Source organism: Rosa chinensis, chromosome 4 (genome assembly GCF_002994745.2).
Source record: "Rosa chinensis cultivar Old Blush chromosome 4, RchiOBHm-V2, whole genome shotgun sequence".
NCBI classification, from domain to species: Eukaryota; Viridiplantae; Streptophyta; class Magnoliopsida; order Rosales; family Rosaceae; genus Rosa; species Rosa chinensis.
In genome coordinates, this window is record NC_037091.1 from 33950988 (window position 1) to 33971777 (window position 20790).

General features: G+C 38.9%; 1 protein-coding gene across 1 annotated transcript; it reads left to right on the top strand.

The window, feature by feature from the left end:
- Positions 1-9358: 9358 nt before the first annotated feature.
- On the top strand, positions 9359-10132 carry LOC112198010 (major strawberry allergen Fra a 1.08). Its single transcript, XM_024339005.2, has one exon. It carries the CDS (start codon positions 9456-9458, stop codon positions 9936-9938), a length of 483 nt encoding a protein of 160 aa, XP_024194773.1. The 5' UTR covers positions 9359-9455; the 3' UTR covers positions 9939-10132.
- Positions 10133-20790: the final 10658 nt, after the last annotated feature.

Genomic DNA, 20790 nt, shown 5'->3' on the forward strand with positions numbered 1-20790 from the left:
ATCATCAGCTTGCGCTAAGCATTTATGGAAAACACACAGAATACCAATTATTGTAGCTTCGTTTTTCATATGTTCATAACCACCGCTGCAGAACCCCAATCTCAAAAACTTGCATAGATGTTACCGCGTTGCTTGTAACAGATTGAATTCACTTTCAGTTTTAATTAGTACCCTGCATTCTATCTTTCTTCACCATAACTTGATCATCCTCTTTTTTAGTTTCACTTATGTTCATGAAAACCTTTGTTGAAAAGATTTATAGAATTTGATGTCTATACTTCTCATTGATAGGAAAGTATTATATACACAAAGGGTTACTAAATTACAGCTATTTAGATCCTTAGTCTAAGCAATTACAATGAGTTAGCTATTTAGATCTTTAGTCTAGGCAATTACATAATAAAGGGGAAGCTAGCTAATATAGTAAAAGCAACATGATGGCAGATTTGGTTCAAAAAATGAATAGAAATGGACCAGCTTGACTTTGAAGAAAACCAAATTGAAGTAGGAATCCACTAAGCCTCTGAAACCATGCACAAGGAACTTGCTTCAAACCATATATTGCTTTGTTGAGGCGACAAACATGATGAGGGCGAGCTGGATCGGCGAAGCCTGGAGGTTAGGTCATAAAAACTGTTTCAGCAAGAACACCGTGAAGAAATGCATTCTTCACATCCAGCTGACGGAGGGTCCAACCAAAGGAGACAGCTAAGGATAGAACTGTCTGGATGGTGGTATGTCCGACTACAGGACTATAAGTCTCATCGAAGTCAATACCAAGTTGTTGATGAAAACCCTTAGCAACAAGACGGGCTTTGTACCTCTCAATAAAACCATCAAACTTGCGCTTGATTTTAACAACCACTTACAACGGACAATATGTTGTTGCAGATCAAGAGGGACAAGAACCCATCACTACTACAATTATGGGCTACAAGGACACCATATAAGGACACTTTTTTTCCGAAGTGTCCTAATATCCCTATGAGGACGACTTAAAAAAAACAGGAGCAATAATTTGTCCGGCCCTCCAAATTTTTTCGTCCAAAGTTAAACTTCCCACTTTTGTTTCCCCCCACACACATATTCGCACACTACAATTTTGCTCGACCTGCCTCTCTCTCTCTCTCTCTCTGCGCATCTCCTCCTGGTCAAACAAATTGGAGCTCTAAACGCCCAATTTGTTCGTTGTCGTCGTCTCTCCCCAAACCCCCAACCTAGCCTCTGTTCCTAAACGCCTCCAACCCCCTTCATGATGCCATTGAGGAGCTCCAGCACCTTCATCGCACCGATGTTGCCCGTGGCTCGCAGCACCACCCGCCTAGCGACCATGCGAATAACGAGTTATGCGTCGCGCACGCGATTAGGAACTCTGCCAGAGCCTCCGGTATGCTCGCTACCTGCATCATCCAACCCATCGATATGATCAAGGTGAGTGTTGAAATTCATCAAGATTGTAATTTTTGTGAGATTTGGATTAGACCCATGATTCCAACTCAGGTCTTTGAGCATAAAGTTGGTTTCTTTTGATGGGTTTCAGATCTATGATTTGTTTGGCTCCGTTGATGGAGGAGAGGGTGGCTTTGAAATGGAGGAAGAACAAGGATGTTGGTCTTTGGTTTGGGTTGTCTCTGTTTCTGTTTTTTCCTCTTGCTTTGTCACTGAACGGTGAAGGTGGGTGATACTATGCTTCTTTTGTTTCTGTTTTTGGTTTTGGGCTTCCATTTTTGAATGTGCCCAGTTTGTGTTTTTAGACCAAAACGTTTAGGATTTTTAGAAACAAACCAGAAATGGAGAGGTGTGATTTGTTTTTGGACTTTTGGGTTTCCGTTTTTGAATGTACCCAGTGTTGTATTTTTAGCCCAACTTTCTGGAAACAAGAGGAAATGAATTGCTACAATGTGTTTTCCAAAAGTTTTATGGTTTTTACTTGTGAATTTTCTGTGATAATGTCAGCTTCTCTGTGGCCTCGTGAGTTTCTCACTCCTCTTTCCCTCTCTCTCTAAAACTGTTATTTGTCTGCATTAATACTGTTAATGATCTCCTACAGTAATTCACTTTATACAGAATTATGTGTTTATGGGTTAGTTTGTTTTAGGAATTTGTCCAGCTTGAATCTTGGCGAAGAGATTTCGCCAGCCCTTGGAGATCTGGGAAACTTGGAATCCATGTATGTTTTATGTCTATTTTAAACTCTCTCTTTTTTCTTTTAAATTTTTTTTTAAATTTTTGTGTTCATAGTGTAATAGTCCTGAAGTGGTGTGATGACTCTTTGTTTATTTTCGAATCGTAGAGACTTGCAGGGGATGAGCTAAGTAGCTAACTGGTCAAATCCCGGATGAGATTGGCAACTGTGCTTCTCTTATGTATCTGTAAGACATCTCCTTCATGTTGACTTTCTTTGTTCGTCCTTTTACTTGTTTTTCATTTTGGTTTTGCTAATTCTGTGTTGAAATGCAGGAATTTATCTTACAATAATCCGTCTGGAGACATACCCTTCTCGGTTTCAAAGCTTAAGAACCTTGAGGTTTTGTAAGTACTGTTTAATCATAAATTTTCTTTTTGAAGTATGCATGCCTCATAAATTCTTTGAATATTTACAAGTGTAATTTGGTTTGATAATGCAGGAATTTGAAGAACAATCAGTTGACTAGTCCTATCGCTACAACTCTTACCCAAATTCCAAACCTTAGAACCCTGTAAGTCCCCTGGTTTTAATCACATGAATTTCATATTTATGTTAAAAACTCTCTCCGAGAACTGACTTTTGGCTATTGGTATTCCTTTCTATTTGGGACTGATGAGTTTTATTTTTTCTGCTTTGATGCTGTTATGTTTGCAGTGATCTTTCTCGGAACCAGTTCACTGGTGAGATACCAAGGCTAATATCTTGGAATGAAGTTTTGCAGTACCTGTGAGTACCTGAAACAATTATTATTTCATGAATTTCTATGTATTGCTGCTCTTGCTTTGATTTGTGTTCTTGATTCAGTAGATTATTTACAATCCTTTGTTTTGTTGGTACTTTACTGTATTTGTTAAAAGTCCTCTATATTTCTGATTCTCTTGGTTGGAATTTGACTTTACAGTGGATTGCGAGGCAACTCTTTGACTGGAGCACTGTCCCCTGATGTGTCAATTAACTAGTCTGTGGTACTTGAAGTCATCTAGTTAATGTACACGGAAGACATTGCTAGCCAAAGCAATTGCAAGCAAGAGAGATGCTAACTTTCTAAAGGTTAGTTATTTGTGTCTGTGGCTTTTATATTGAGATTTTACTTTTTATGCAACAGTCTGCTTATTATTTGTGTTTGCTCATGTATACAATTACCTGTAAACCTAGGTTGTATCAAGCGCCATTATTGATAAGTTCATTGGTGAAAGTGCAAGATTGATAAGGGAAATGTTTGGTTATGCTTGTGATCACCAGGTTTGGGCTTGAAATTTGTTCAGCATTTTCTCTGCATATTACTGTTAAAAAGCATACCTTGTTTTTTGACTTCATGTCTAGCCCTGTATCATTTTTATGGAAGAGATTGATGCTATTGGTGGACAACATTTTAGCAAATGGACCAGTGCGGATTGTGAAATCCAGCGAACACTCATGGATTTGCCTAACCAGTTAGATGGATTTGATCAACTTGGGAAGGTACTTGAGTCCTTATTGACCTTGTTGGTTATTCACATTAAATGGATGCAAAGTTATTTATCTCGTCAATCCTTCAACTTTGGTTATCTGTGGATGTATTTGCTAAGATTGTATAGCTATGTTTTTTGCATTACATTATGTATCAATCCTTCAACTTTGCAAGCAAGAACCATGCCTTCATCTTATCACATGTCACTTGTCTCTTGTCTTCAGAAGATCTGAACATCTTTCATGAGGTGACAACTATCACAAGGTACTATTTGAACATCTTCTATTTTATTAAATTTGGGACATTTTGTGGATGAAAGAAATGTGATGCCAGAAGATATGGTTGTTTCCATTGCAGACCATGAATCACATGTTTATTGTCAATACTGATTTTGGTTTTAGAATGTTATGGTGCACTGTGAAGTCCTTAATTGACCCAAGACCACTGCCAAGATTAATGTCGGTATGTCTTTTTGGGTTCTAATTTTAGCCATACGAATTTGCTTTTCACCTTGGCACTTTCGTATAAAAACACAAGTACATGGAAATAATTGCAGGCTTGATATTAGCTTTTAATTTTTGGTTGCTGAGGAGTTTGTTGTTTGTGTAGTTTGCAAGTACCGAATAATTGATATTTTTTTGCTTTGCATTTCAAGGGTCATTACTGATCGAGCTTATTTAGTAGATGCAAGTACAAGGTGTGCCAGTATGGTTTCTTTGATGCCTCTCTTGTTGGTCCTTTTCTTGCTGCTGTTTGAGAATCATTAAAGAAATGTAAAGAAGATGAGTTTGCCCTTTGAATTATCAAGATAGAATGACATTGTTCATGTTGCGGAGATGATCAAGTGGAATATGTGAAATCTAACCTGGTTTAGTTTACATTTGAGTTGTTATCTCGTATGTTATTCATGATGTGGTCTGTTCATATACTTGTTGAACTATTTTGGTTGTTTTTCTACTTTGATTTCTGGGCTTCATGAAGCCGAAGCAATGTTAATGTGACTTTTTACTATATGTAGGTATCAATGGCATCTAGGAAGTGATTGAAAGAAGAAAGGGGAAATTGTCAATATTAGTTCTGATGCAGCTCACCTTCCTTCTTTGCCTCTATATACTCTTTATTCTACAATCAAAGCGTAAGTTTTCTTAACTATCATTTAATTTGTTTCAAGCATATTTTCCTTCTTGGATTAAAAATCTCTTAACTGCATCAGCATGCTACTCAACTTGCTAGTTACACCATGATACTACACTTATTTTTTGTTTGAAAGTATGAACTCAGGACCCATCCTTTCAAACTCTTCTCTACCAATTTATTCTATTTGATCATTTCACTGCTTCATGAATTAATTTTGTTTCCATTTATGTTTGCAGTTAAGCAAACCAGAATTATATGGAGTCTTGTATAGGGTCAGTATCCATGCTACCTGCATAAAATATTACATAATGTTATATGTGATACTTAATTGTTGCCTTTAGCATATACTATTGTCTCATAATGGATGTTAGATATCCACTGGATGCATGAAGAATGACTTGTTTGAGTTCAAAGTTTACAATTGCTGGTTAGATAATATATCAACTCCTGATGTTTCATTTTTTTTTTATCAAAACTGGGGTTGATGGAAAAGCTGGAACAAGACTTTATTGGCTTTTTTGGTTAGGTTCTTATTTTGGCAAGGACAAATCATTGGAGTTCATGCAACTCTGGATCTGTTCAAGGTTGATAGAACATACCTAATGAGAAAGTTAGTAATGTAGTAACGGCACTTTCTAATTTCATTGTGCAGTTGGTTCTCTTTAGAACGGATCTTAGTCTATATACATATTGGATTAGTGTATTTTGGTGAATAATATATTCCTTTTAGCACTTTTTAGAATGCTTCCGATATATATTTTTTTTGAATGATTTTCAACATTTAAGGACCCGGTTTATGTGTCTTAGTAAGGTAAAGAGGACACACTTTCTTGATATGAGAACAGATTTTATGTGTTCTCTATTGGATACAAGGACACTTACTTTGGACTTTAAGGACACAGTTTAGGTATCCTGGTAAGGCAAAGAGGACACAATTTCTTGATATGAGAACAGATTTTATATGTCCTCCATTAGATACAAGGACACTTGCTTTGTATTTTAATTAAGGACACGGTTTAGGTGTCCTAGTAAGGTAAAGAGGACACATTTTTCCTGATATGATAACACAATTTAAGTGTCCTCTATTGGATACAAGGACACCTGATTTGGACTTTTAAGGACACATTTTAAGTGTCCTAGTAGGGAAAAGAAGACTCTTTTCCAGTGTCCTTGTATATGACTTACAATGACTGCTGGATAGAGGACTCTTTTTTTAAGAGTCCTTAAATGTATTAGATGACTCTTTTCCAGTTTCCTTATATCCAATTCTGTAGTAGTGCATGTGTCACGTTCTTAATGTAAGTAAAGGAAAAGTACATTCATCTAGTTCGAACCAAGTGTCATCGACGAAGGTATTAGTCACTTTCTTAATGTAAGTAAAGGTACACTCATCTGCGAATACTTGGTTTGATACTTGTGTCATCGACGAAGGTATTAGAGTCACTTTCTTAATATGTAAGGAAAGTGCATTCATCTACGAAGAGTCTGTCTGTTGATGACAAAAAAAGTTCAGGCAAGTTTGTACTATGTAGTCATATAAATACCTTACAAGTAATATATATATATATATATATATATATATCAGATCCTATCCAGAGCGGAGCTCTGCTTTGAATATTAACGTGTGAAGTTCGAGTTTTGGGTCACTTTTCGGTCACATATCCACATCTTGACCGTTCAGTTTTTAGGTACTAGTGTACAGATCATCTTTGCAAATTTTCAGCCAAATTGATGATCGTTAAGGTATCTAACTCGCTTAAACCAATGGACAGACTAAATCTGTCAACCTGAACCGTACTAGCTTTAAGGCAATTATCAATGCCTTAACGATCATCATTTAGTGCAAAGATGATCTATACACTAGTACCTAAAAACTGAACGGTCGAGATGTGGATATACGACCGAAAAGTGACCCAAAACTCGAACTTCACACGTTAATTTCAAAGCGGAGCTCCACTCTGGATAGGATCTGTATATATATATATATATATATCAAGGTTCGAAAAATCGCTAGGTGCTAGTCGGGCGGTGGGTTGGGGAGGAGTGCCCAGGCGTCTAGGCAGCACCTAGGCGGTCTTATTTCTATATCATATAATTACATAAATAATATAAGAATACATAAACTTATACAGACTTAGAGTGTGTTTTAATTTAATTTTTTTAAGATCACGTAATATTTACTTATTCATCCTCAATCTGTAAGCACGTGTCTTACCTTTCACAATAATTAACATGGCAAGAATAATTAAAGCTAAAGCCTAGAAGGTTTCAAAAGTAAAACCGTGGTCGCCATGGCTTTCTAAATTCTCAACTGGTATCAGAAAAACCCAAAATGCAAACGGGTGCTCAGAGATCAGTAAGAATCAATGGAGCTTGAACTCTGTATCCCCTCGAAGACTGTACAACGTTTGGGTCCATCAGAGAAGCACAATCTCACCAAAAAGATGGCACCTTTGAATCCCCAAATCAAAAAGCTCAAAGCAAATCCTAGAGACCCAGATCGAGACCCACTTCCAGCTTCAACTTCAATTCCTTGAATCTGATCCAAAATTGACAAAAGCTTGTGTCTTTCGCTTGTGGGTCTGGTTCCCCTCTTCACTTCTGCAAATGCAAACAAAGAAGAGTAAGAAAGAGAGAGTCTTGATGTACCAAGTTAGACACAGAACAACAACAAGAGCAAAACTTGAGTACGAAGCAGAGCGTCTCTTGTTGCTGCTGTCGGTTTCGAAAATTTACACTCTTTCAATTTGGATTCCACCGAGTCGCTGCTGTCAACATGAGAAACCGCCTAGATGCCCAGTCTCCTACCTAGGCAGCCTAGTTGCCCGCCTAAGCCACCTAGGCGACCGCCCAAAACCCACCCCGCCCATCCCACCGACTTGTCATTACTCAAGGTGGAGACCCACTACCCAGAGCCTAGGCGGGTTGGGCGGCCGAGTTTTAGAACACTGATATATCTATATCTATATATATATATATATATATATATATATATATATATATATATATATATAGATCCTATCCAGTGCGGAGTTCCACTTTAAAATTACGGAGTGAACTTTGAGTTTTGGGTCACTTTTAGGTCGCATATCCACATCTCGACTGTTCAATTTTTAGGTACTAGTGTACAGTTCATCTCTGTAAATTTTAAGCCAAATTGATTATCATTAAGGAATTGATAACTGCCTTAAAGCTAGTACGGTTCAGGTTGGACAGATTCAGTTCGTCGATTGGTTTAAGCGAGTTAGATACCTTAACGATCATCAATTTGGCTAAAAATTTGCAGAGATGATCTATACACTAGTACTTAAAAACTGAACGGTCAAGATGTGGATATGCGACCTAAAAGTGACCAAAAACTCGAAGTTCACTTCGTAAATTCAAAGCGGAACTCCGCTCTGGATAGGATATATATATATATATATATATATATATATATATCATGGCCTTTTTAGTGAGGGATTTTATTTTTTATTTTTTTTGGCTATTTTAATGAATAATTTATTAGACTCACTTTTCGATCACATATTCACATCTCTCATCCGTTCAATTTTTAGATATATATGAGTAGATCACCTCTTACAAACTTTCAGCCAAAATGATAATCGTTAGGGCATTCATAACTTTGATTTACAATTATAAACATGAACAGTTCAGGTAGGACAGATTCGGTTCGTCCATTGATTTAATCTAGTTCGGTACCTTAACTATCATCAATTGACTAAAAATTTGCAGAATGATCAATACATTAGGACCTAAAAACTGAACAGCCGCTATGCTGAAATGTGATCGTAAAGTGGGTCTAATAAGCTATCCCTTAAAATGGCAAAAAAAAAAAAAAAAGCAGATCCCTTAATATATATATATATATATATATATATATATATATTAACGAAGTGTATGTCAATGAAAATTAATATTTTCTACTTTTCTAAATGACAAATAATGGTAGTGATGCTGCCATTTTTGAAAGGGACTCGAGCTTTCAAGTCTCGAATGAAGCTTCTAATAGGAATAATAATCTTGTTATAATTCTGGCTGCCATTTTTAAATTTTTTATTTATTTTCCTTGCTCTAAGCTACTTAATTATTCTCTAGTCTTGTACGTGGGAATTGGTGTCACTTTCTTTTACTTCTGCAAGAGAATCGAGTACCACATTTTGAATCAACTTGTAGGATCTCAAAGATCGAAACTCTCCAAAAAAAAAAAAAAAACAAAAAAACAAAAAGAAAGAAAGAAAGAAACTCTCCAATTGTTACTTTGGTCAAACAGTTGGTTAAAAAAAACTGAGATGTAGTTTACCACTTGAATCAAATGGGTACTGGGTCGGTTTTAACGTCTAAGTTTCACAGTTCCCATGACGGCCATGAGGCAGTCCGTACTTAACAACTAGTATATTTGTACTTCCAGAACTTCAAACTGGGATGACTTGACTAAAATATTGATGTATTAAATTGAAAATTATATCCCTTATTTTCACATTGCTGGAATAATCAACATTCAACAGCTATTGAACAATAAAAAAAAATGTCCACACTCTCCTTCCTAAAGGTTATAAATACCACATCAAGTGCTCATACTTTCCCACATCTAATACCTTCGATCAATATCGATTATCTCCACTTCTTCCACGAGCTTTTTACTAGCTTTCTTTCATCAAATCATTAACTTAAGTCATCATGGGTGTCTTCACTTACGAATCTGAGTTCACCTCTGTCATCCCACCAGCTAGGCTGTTCAAGGCCTTTGTCCTTGACGCCGATAACCTCATTCCCAAGATTGCTCCCCAAGCAGTTAAGAGTGCCGAGATTCTGGAAGGTGATGGAGGAGTTGGCACCATCAAGAAGATCAACCTCGGTGAAGGAAGTGAATACAGCTATGTGAAGCATCAAATTGACGGAATTGACAAAGACAACTTTGTCTACAAATACAGCATGATTGAGGGAGACGCTATATCTGACAAAATCGAGAAGATCTCCTATGAGACTAAGTTGGTAGCATCTTCCGATGGAGGCTCCGTCATCAAGAGCACCAGTAACTACCACACAAAGGGTGACGTGGGGATCAAGGAAGAGCATGTCAAGGCTGGAAAAGAAAGAGCTGCTGGTCTATTCAAGATCATCGAGAGCCACCTTCTAGCCAACCCTGAGGCCTACAACTAAACCTCTCACTACTATACTCGATATGCTAGAGCTGGCAAGCCCTACTTGTCCTCATTTCTATGTTTGTGTGCGTGGCTTTCATTTTTGTTCAACTTTTGATCTTTCAAGTTATTTTGATTGAGTGACGTATTTGTATTTGATTTCAATATTAAATTGTGTATTGTTTTGTTTTAATTTTCTCAGCAAACTCAAAAGTGCATGCCTGGTCGCCATGTAAATATTTAATTACTGCTAACCGATTTCAAGCAACTTGAGCTACAATCATAAAAGAACAATTATGTTCACACAGTTTGAATTCGATCAATTGACAACCTTATTAATTTGCATCGTTAAACATCTAAAATAAAGAAGTGTCCTACATGTCTTTTCGTACAGTTAATTGTCGTTCACATGAATATCTTTTGCATAACAAGCTACATTTTAATTGTTCATGTCTGTATTCTTCAATCTTCATTCTCTATAGTCACACTACTTTCACTACTATTCTTCTCATCAACATATCATATTTTTCCGTCGCTGGTGGAGTTTTCAAATAATTTGTGCATTCATACATGTATAAGCATTTAGATATGAGCGTTTTAAACAGCTGAAATTTCATTATAGTTATTTTAGTTTGAAATTCGAAGCAAATTAAATTGTTATTATGAACATCCAAAATTGTCAAATAATTCTGGAAGTGTCAGTAATGATCTCAGGTAACCATGAGTATAGGTTATCTGCCAATATAAATTTCAATCTCTAGAAACATTGTGGAATCTCAACCCAACAAGGGTACCATATGCCGCTTCGGATTCTAACTAATGATGAAACTTTGAATTGAGCTCTAAGAATAATGGTATAGCTAGCATTTGACTATAGACTAAGAGATCCTGTATCAATTCTTATTTCAATATATTCACATATGTTTTATTTGTTAAAATTTAAACTGCATTTTTTTTTTTGAAAGGAAGAAACAATCTTCAAACTTTATTGATGATAGATAAATCATCAGGGGGATATAAACCTTGACCCTGGTGTACATTACATAAATCTTCATAGAGAATATCCTAAATAATAGCAGGACTCCTCTAAATAACTAACATCATCATTAGACAAACTAGTGAAATGGACGAATCTATGTGTGTTGAAACGGAAAAAATTCCATCCATATCAGGAAAATATGAGTGCTTTATTTAAATAAAATTAAAAGCCTCTCACGAAAACAAGGATGGACAAAGTTGATAGCTTTTAAAACTCTAAGCAAAAGGAAAAAGCACAAGAGTCATTAAGCTGGTCTATTGGATTTTTACAAGACGTCAGACTTCTTGTTTTGTCAAAATCTAGATTACAAAGCAATTACAAAATACAAGAGTTGTAGTCTTCATGGAATACAAGTTTCCCAAGTAGTTCACTCCAAGTTGAACTCTAAAACTCTATGTTTCATACAAACCAAACTAATGATCGGTGCAAGATAAAAGCACTACATGAAAAGAAAAAAGGAGGGACGAACGTGAGGAGCATAGCAGCGTGAGGAGGAGCGTGAAGAAGCGGAGTTACAGCAGCCAAGGAGAGGAAGAAAGCAAGAAAGAGGAGGTGAGCCTTTCACCGATCTGCACCTTTCCTTTGCTGTCCTCAAATGATGCAGGCCTCCAGCGACAGATACCCTATGGTATATCATATATGCTCCGACACGGCGTGCCTTAGGGTGCCAATATTGTCGTCGAGCTCCAGCACGGCGTGCCTTAGGGTGCCGTAGCGTCATCTAGATCTGTCTCCCAAAGCTTTCATAGCTACGATGCTTCACCGAACTCGCTCTCAGCAGCAGCAAAGCAAATACAAAGCTGCTGGAGTACGATGGTGCTAAATGGCAACAAAGGAAACCAAAGGCCATAACCATCCCTGCTCTCTGTCAACCGTCGTAGCCAAACAGCCTACCCCAAATTTCATATCTTCTTTACAAAGCACCAATTCACCCTCTGTCAACCACCACAACCAAATAGCCTGCCCCAAATTCCATATTTTCTTTTTCAAGAGCACCAATTTAAATAACACAAAAGCGGTGCAAAGAAACTAAAAGAAATTAATGAAGGATTCACCTTCGGAATCAAGGCTTTGGAATTTCGACAATTTATGACACTGCAGCTGTTGTCCTTGTTCTGTACTTGTATACAAAAAAGTGTATTGTCAAGGTCCTAAAGTTGCAATGGGGTGCAGTGTGTCTTCTCAAGAACATTGTTCGACAAAACAATTCCAGAAGCTGTCAAGCTCTAGTTTGAAGAATATGCGATATGGCACAAAGCAAAAAAGAAAAGAAAGAAGAATGAATGTGATGGTGGCGTTGCAGGCCAGGTAGGAAAGTTTAATTAAGCCATGCACAAAACAAAAGCTTATTTAACAATTGCACAAAACAACAAAGTTAAAAGCTTGATGAGATGCCGCCATAGAAGAGAAAAAAAAAAAAAAAAACTTGGCGGTGGTTTCTAATCAAGTTTGAAGATTCAATGAAAGCTTGGTGGTGGGGTGCTCCCTAATCAAAATTGATAGTTCAATTAAAGGTTTGAACATGAAGGTTTCAATTAAATGAAATCAATGTGATCAAGACAACTGCGGAAATTGACAAAAGCACAGCAATTGATAACTACTGGAGCTTCGCAAAAGCCCTTGACATACCTGCACACCAGCACAACAAATAAGCCAAAAGTCTTGACACACAAATCACTAGACCAAGTCAAATTCATAAATATAGTGCTGTGACTTTTTTTACGTCAAAAATGATGGTGACCAAGTTGCAAAGCAATTAATAAAGCATGGACAAATCATCCTCTGTAAAGCCACGTAGTGGCTAAGGGTGTTTGTGTTTAAACTATTCCAAAATGGCATTGGCACATGAGACAGAAGCAACAAAAATATGAAAGCAATTGCTGCCGTTTTACATAAAATCAAGTAAAACAAAATTGGATGATGACAAAAACTACATCAATAGCTACGTGTTTCCTTGTTGATAAGGGAGATGATCATGGCATGTACTAGACTCCTGCTTTAAGATATGATAAGTGAAGCGGTGGCTTGTTGCCAAAAGATGAATTCGTATGATGCGTGAAGTAAAATATAAAGCTGGGTTGCGAACAAGTTCAATCGAGAAAGGGAAGAAGCAAAAGTCAATAAGACAAAGCTCAATCAAATTCTGCAGAGATTGTCTTTGGCCTTTCATCGAACAGTTGGTGGGCATCACGTTGCTATTCTACAAATAAAAGAATGAGGGACAGCGACTCAAAACAGGCTCCCAATTCGTCGGCAACCAAAACAGCAACTGCACTCTGCCTTGTTCAGATTTGCCTCAACCAAAATCCAATACTGTTAGGAAACTAGCCTTCTTGTTCGACACGTGGTTACTTTAGTTAATTATAGTTAATTAGCTTATTATATGTTAATTAGCTTTTCATGCTTAATTAGTCACGTTGGGGTTTTATCCCATATTGCTCACTACATGAGCGACACGTGTCCTCTTCTGGAGTATATAATCTCCACTGCTGTAACCTTCAGCCTTATCCATGAATCCAATTTAGTGTTATTTCTTTCTTTGCTTTTGATTTCCTGCAAATTCCTTTCAGTTAGGGCTTCCACCCTAACAAGTGGTATCAAAGCCGGACGTTCATGGGAAAACTTAAGGGGGGTGGCAAACCCTCCTCCCCACCACACGTCTCTGAGGATCCACACCTCTCCGGCGAGTTTGTTCACCTCTGAGTGTGAGCTGCAAGCATATCGTGAGGAAACCAGCTCCAGATTCGATGCAATGCAGGCCTCCTTACAGGATGCCATGGCCACTTTGTTGGCCAATTTCAAATCCATGTTGATGGATGAGTTTAAGCAGCAGCTCACAACCATCGTCAAGGAACACATCCCTCCTCCTTCCCCTGAGCTCGTCAATCACGGGAGCACGGCTATTCCCCTCCCGGATGGATCTGTGAGATTTGGATCTCTACTTTCACCGATCCCTCCATCTTCATCAGTGACTACCTCGAGTTCTTCTGGAGTGGCTCGATCTGAGGGTCTCGTTTCTCAAATTAACACCTCTCAATTTTTGGTCACTGGTGCTTTGAATGCTAGTGTGGAAATTAATTCATCCCTGCAAGCTACTAGTGGGATAATTGCTACAATTGTGAATACTGTTCCTGATCTGAATGTCACTGTGCTGAATGGTACTAGCAGAAATAAGACTATGATGAATGATGTTGGTCACTCTATTAGTAATACTAGTGGCTCAATGGGCTCTGTTGGTCACTCTGTTAGTAACATTTTTAACCATCAGTCTCACCATCTGAGCACCTCCCAACATTGCCCCAATTTTTCTAGCCCATATTATCCTGGAATGATGCAGGGAGCCAGTCAATCTATGCAAGGTCTTGACCCTTTTACAATGACTTACTCCGGGCCTTATTACACTACCATGATCAATTTTCCTTCATCAGCTGCTCAACCACCCTTGCCACTCTCAGCACCCCAATTTTTGTATTCCAAACCACCACCACAATCACACCAGTACATCCCTCCCACTTATGCCACTACTACCTCCACTCACCATCCATCACACACTCAATATCATCCCTTTCAGGCAGCTACCCCCAACTATGGCTATCCACCCAACCAAGTGTACCCTAACCCTTTGTTTATACGTCATGTTGACCCAAATCTACCTCCAATGAAGTAGATGAGGTTGGAGTTCAGTGTGTTTAGTGGGGGAGATCCTGTTGAGTGGCTTAACAAGGTAGACCAATACTTTGAGTTTCACCAAATCCCTGAGGATAAGAAATTATCAATTGCTACCATGCACTTGTCTAACAAAGCTTCTGATAGATGGTACATGTTTAGGCATGAGTTTCAAAGTACATGGCAAGGGCTAGCTGATTTGCTAATGAGAGAGTTTAGTAGCTACAACCGGTCTGAGTACCAAGCTGCCTTAGCTCGAATGAATCAAACAGGTACTGTTGAAAGCTACATGGAACAATTCACTAAACTCTCTAGAAGAGCACCTGGTTTCCCACCTGAAGTGCTTTTGTCCTGCTTTATTGGAGGATTGAAAGAAGAGATCCGGGTGGATGTGCAGGCTCAGAAGCCTAGGATTCTTTATGAAGCATGTGAACTAGCAAGGGTTTATGAAACAAGGTCTGACGGCCACAGAAATCATACTAGAAGCAGTTTCATCCATAAACCACCTACTGGGGGTTATACTAGGTCTATTGCTGATGCAAGGCCCAACTTCAAACCAGGCCAATCCATGTCCACCCCAAGAATTCCCCAGTCCACTTTCGGACCTTCAAATGGTAACAACAATGTGCGAATTAAGCTCTCTGATGCTGAGTTTGAGGCTAGGAGGGCTAAGAATCAATGCTATTTTTGTAGTGAACCTTATAAACCTGGTCACAACTGCAGAAAGAGGGGACAATTAATGAGCATGGAAATTGTACCCAATGAGGGAGAATTCATTGAGGAATCTGATGAGAAGCAGTTAATGGAGGTACCCCCAATTGTTGACATTGATGAACCACTGATCCGGCTACAAATTATGGGAGATGAGTGGGCACAGCCAGCTACCATGCAACTGAAGGGAGTATTTAACAACAGAATGGTTCACATATTAATAGATTCTGGAGCTACACATAACTTCATTCATCCTCAACTACTCAAAGGTACTAAAGTGCAAGTGCATAAATTCTCTCCCTTAAATGTGATCCTAGCTAGTAGGGCAAAAATGCAGACCAAAGGTGAAGTAAAGGTAGAGATGCAGATACAGCTGTTCAAGTTTATGGATGACTTCTATATACTGCCAGTCATTGGATGTGAAGTTGTACTAGGAGCTTCTTGGCTCAGGTCCTTGGGAGACATCCTGTGTAACTTTGAAACAATGATAATGAAATTTTCAATTGGCAATACTGTTGTTCAGTTACAGGGGGAGACTACAACTGAAGCTACTGTTATCAGCTGCAAAGCAATGACCAAGCTGCTTAAGAAGGAAAGGGAAGCAATGTTAATTCAAGTACAACCGAAACTGATGACTCAGACGATTGAGACACCACATCCTCAGATACAGGCACTCATTAACAAATATGCTGATATTTTTGTTGTCCCTACTTCATTACCACCAGCTAGAAGTCAAGACCACAAAATTGAATTGTTACCAAACACACCTCCTATCAGTGTGAGGCCTTACAGGTATCCCTATTTCCAGAAATCGGAAATAGAGAAAATTGTGCAAGAGTTACTTGACAATGGTGTGATCAAGCCAAGTGTGAGTCCTTTCTCCTCCCCAGTTTTATTGGTTAAGAAGAAAGATGGGACTTGGAGAATGTGTGTAGACTATAGATCATTGAATGCAGCAACAGTCAAGGACAAATATCCAATTCCTGTTGTCGATGAATTGTTAGATGAGGTCCATGGCTCCACCATCTTCACCAAATTAGATTTGAGGTCTGGCTATCACCAGATAAGAATGGACCCCACTGATGTGAACAAAACTGCCTTCAGAACTCACAATGGTCACTATGAATTCTTAGTAATGCCATTTGGCTTGACTAATGCACCATCCACCTTTCAATCTGTGATGAATGATGTACTGAGAGATTATTTGAGAAAATTTGCCTTGGTTTTCTTTGATGACATCCTAGTGTATAGCCCCTCTTTGGAAGCACACTTGAATCACTTAGAAAGGATCTTCATGACTTTGCAGCAACACTTTCTCAAGGTTAAACAAAGCAAGTGTAACTTTGGGGTCTCCACAGTGGAATATTTGGGGCATGTCATTAGTGCTCAAGGAGTCGCAGTAGATCCAGCTAAGATAGAATGCATCAAAAACTGGGGTAGGCCACAGACTCTTAAGGGCTTGAGAGGATTCCTAGGGCTTGCAGGGTATTACAGGAAATATGTGCAGAATTTTGGTACTATAGCCAAACCTCTCACTGACATGTTAAGGATTGGTGGCTTCAAATGGACTCCAGCTTCAATAACAGCCTTTGAGGAACTAAAACAAGCCCTCATGAATACTCCTGTGTTGGCATTACCTGATTTTTCAAAGGAATTTTTCATTGAATGTGATGCATCTGGAATAGGGATTGGAGTTGTCCTGTCCCAGGAAGGGCATCCTATTGCTTTTCTCAGTAAAGCCTTGGCTCCAAGACACATTGCTTTGTCAGTTTATGATAAAGAGATGCTTGCAGTGGTGTTTGCAGTTCAACATTGGCGGCCATATCTATTAGGGAATCACTTTAAGATCTACACTGATCACAGAACCATACAATATTTCTTGGACCAGAAGATCTCCACTCCCACACAACACAAATGGCTCCTGAAACTTGCTGGCTATGACTACTCTATCCATTACAAGGCTGGTAAGAACAACTCAGCCCCTGATGCCTTGTCAAGAAGGGAGGAGTTAAGTGATATTAATTCCGAAGTCATCACCAAGTATGGGGTACTGAATGCAATTACTGGTATTTCTTCACCAGTACATAGCTACCTCACAGAGATTCAAAAGGCCAATGCTCTTGATCCTGAGGCGAGCCAGCTAATCCAACAACTGGAGCAGGGTACCATTACCTCATCACATTATTCATTGGCTAATTCTCAGTTAATGTGCAAGGGGAGGCTATATGTACCACAACATTTAGGATGGAGATCCAAAATCATTGCAGAATTTCATAATGGTTACAGTGGTGGCCATGCAGGAGTTCATAGGACTAAGAAGAGGATTACAAGGTCTTTTGCTTGGCCAGGGTTACACAAGGATGTTAAAGCTTATGTGGCTGCCTGCCATAACTGTCAACAAAATCACTATGAGACTATCCACCCCCTAGGCCTCCTACAACCAAATGTGATCCCGGATAAGGCCTGGACAAGGATCTCTATGGACTTCATTGATGGGCTACCTACTTCTGCAGGAAAGAATGTCATAATGGTTGTGGTGGACAGACTGACCAAGTATGGACATTTCATCCCCTAGCTCATCCTTATACTGCTGCAGTCATTGTTCAACACTTTGTTACTCATGTGTTTAAACTCCACGGCATGCCTGAGTCTATCATCTCGGATAGGGATCCAGTGTTTCTAAGTAACTTCTGGGAGGCCTTCTTTAAGGCTCAAGGGACTTCACTTGATAAGAGCTCAGCCTATCATCCCCAAACCGATGGTCAGACTGAAAATCTAAATAGGACACTCGAGCAGTATCTGAGATGTGTTGTAGGGGAGAAGCCTCACTCCTGGGTTGATGCTCTACCTTGGGTTGAACATTGGTATAAACTGCTCACCACTCTGCGATAGGCATGACACCATTTTAGGCCTTGTATGGCTATGAACCTCCTTCTATCAGAGCATATATACCAGGCTCGACTTCTGTGGCAGCTGTCGATAGCCAACTCCAACTGAGAGACGAGGTGCTAGCTACTATCAAAAGAAACTTACAGGTAGCGCAGGCAAGAATGAAACAGTTTTATGACAGGAATCATACTGAAAGGACTTTTGAAGAAGGTGAGTGGGTGTACTTGAAACTTCAACCTTATCGACAGCAATCAGTCAAGAGAAGGTTGATTCACAAGCTGGCTCCACGTTTTTATGGTCTATTCCAAATTGAGCAGAAGATTGGTAAGGTAGCCTACAAGTTGAAGCTTCCACCTACAGCTCGAGTCCATCCTATGTTTCATGTGTCCTTGTTAAAAAAAGAAGATTGGGGATTCTGTTGTGGTATCTGCTCATTTGCCACCAAACATTGATCCATATAATCCCAGATGGTATCCCTCTAAGATATTTGATAGAATGCTCATTAAACGAGGAAATGAACCTGTGACTAGATGGCTGATTCAATGGATTGGTACAGCAGCAGAAGAAGCCACATGGGAGGATGCTAAGGAAATCGTACAACGCTTCCCTGATTTTGAAGCTTGAGGACAAGCTTATCCGATGGGGGTTGGATTGTTAGGAAACTAGCCTTCTTGTTCGACACGTGGTTACTTTAGTAAATTATAGTTAATTAGCTTATTATCTGTTAATTAGCTCTTCATGCTTAATTAGTCACGTTGGGGTTTTATCCCATATTGCTCACTACATGAGCGACACGTGTCCTCTTCTGGAGTATATAATCTCCACTGCTGTAACCTTCAGCCTTATCCATGAATCCAATTTAGTGTTATTTCTTTCTTTGCTTTCGATTTCCTGCAAATTCCTTTCAGTTAGGGCTTCCACCCTAACAAGTACCATGAAGCAATTTCAAAATCCCAAAGTCTCTGACAAGCAAGACAAAATTCCACAATTTGATTTCTTTTTTTCACAAATCCAACGAAGGAGTAACGAAAAATAATCAAAATCCTCACCCAGCTTCGCATAGTAAAGTCAGTTGCAAGGTTCAGACAATGACATGTTCTCTTGCCATGAACAAAAGTGCAGAACCATCTCCCAGCACTTTGAGAAAGCTCTCACTCATCTCCAATTCAGTTTTCACCTTCAACCCCACCTTCAATTCATTCGGTGAAGCTCGGGGTCCAACTTGTGTTCTACTGAGTTTTGAAAGAGGTCTGGAAGACAAAGAAGAAGCAGAACAGCTGTGGAGAAAACGAAAAGGATTAATTTCAGTTTAGTACCCTGTGGTTTGGGGGTAACATCATGTCAATCTCTGCTCTTTCAATTTGATCAGCAACACCCCTGTGCTTTCAATTTCAATCACCCGTGCCCAAATTTTATTGTTCCATCAAAATTCTACTTTGTCAATCCAGTCAAAGTTAACGTTCAAATTGGACGAAACAGTAAAATTTGGGCACGGCTGATTGAAATTGAAAGCACAAGGGTGTTGCTGATCAAATTGAAAGAGCAGGGACTGACATGATGTTACCCCCAAACCACAGGGTACTAAACTGAAATTTATCCAAACAAAAAATAAGAAGCGAATTGGAGACTTAGCAGCTGGGCCTCCTACAAAAAAAAAATGGAAGCAAGCCCCACTCTACAAAGGTCCACATCAAATCGTCAGCTCCAATCTCAAAGCTCGTCATGACTGGTGCCCATATCAAATTTGGGGCCCAATATACCTCCCAAGCAAAGTCCGTCTTAAATTTGGGCCCACTTGAAGAGTTCGGCGAGGCTCAACACAACGGGTGTCCAAATAAATAAAAAAAACACCTGAACATTAAAATGCTTCGAAACCCAAAACGAAAATCCTTTTGGTACAAAACCAAGAAACCTCAAAACTACAAATTCCCAAAGTATGAACTATAATGGTTTGATCCCTTCACAGAGTATGTAGGCAATCTAGCGACCCACTAGATGCAACCACAAAATCAAATCAAATTTCTGACTCCACCAGTCAAATTCAGCCAATCCGAATCCCTAACTCTGCTAATCAAATTCACCCAAACACCAGAAAAATCAAATCATTCCCAAATTACCCAAAAACAAATTCAAGGGCTTTAAACCCTCACAAATATCTCAAACATAAATCCAAAAATAAATGGGTCATCTACCCATTTAAATCCCAAAGTCCTGGAACTACATGTGGTTTGATCCCGCAAGGGTATGAAGGCAATCTGGAATCAAATAATCTAGATGCAACAGCATCATAAACACTATTGATATCCCAAAATCCAAGTCTTCCAATGGGTCATTCATTCATTGAAACTCTTAAACTACTAGTGGCTTGATCCCCTCCCGAGTACGTAGGCAACCCATTTCAAAATTCGGGTGCAACCGCAAAAACAAACAACCACACACTGGTTTCTTTATATATGGAATCAAAGGGTGTTTCCTTTGTAATAAGGGATTGTAATTAAGAGACACATTCTGTCTTGAATGGGTCGAACCCGAATAATTAAAACTCTATTCTATTATGAATACGAGT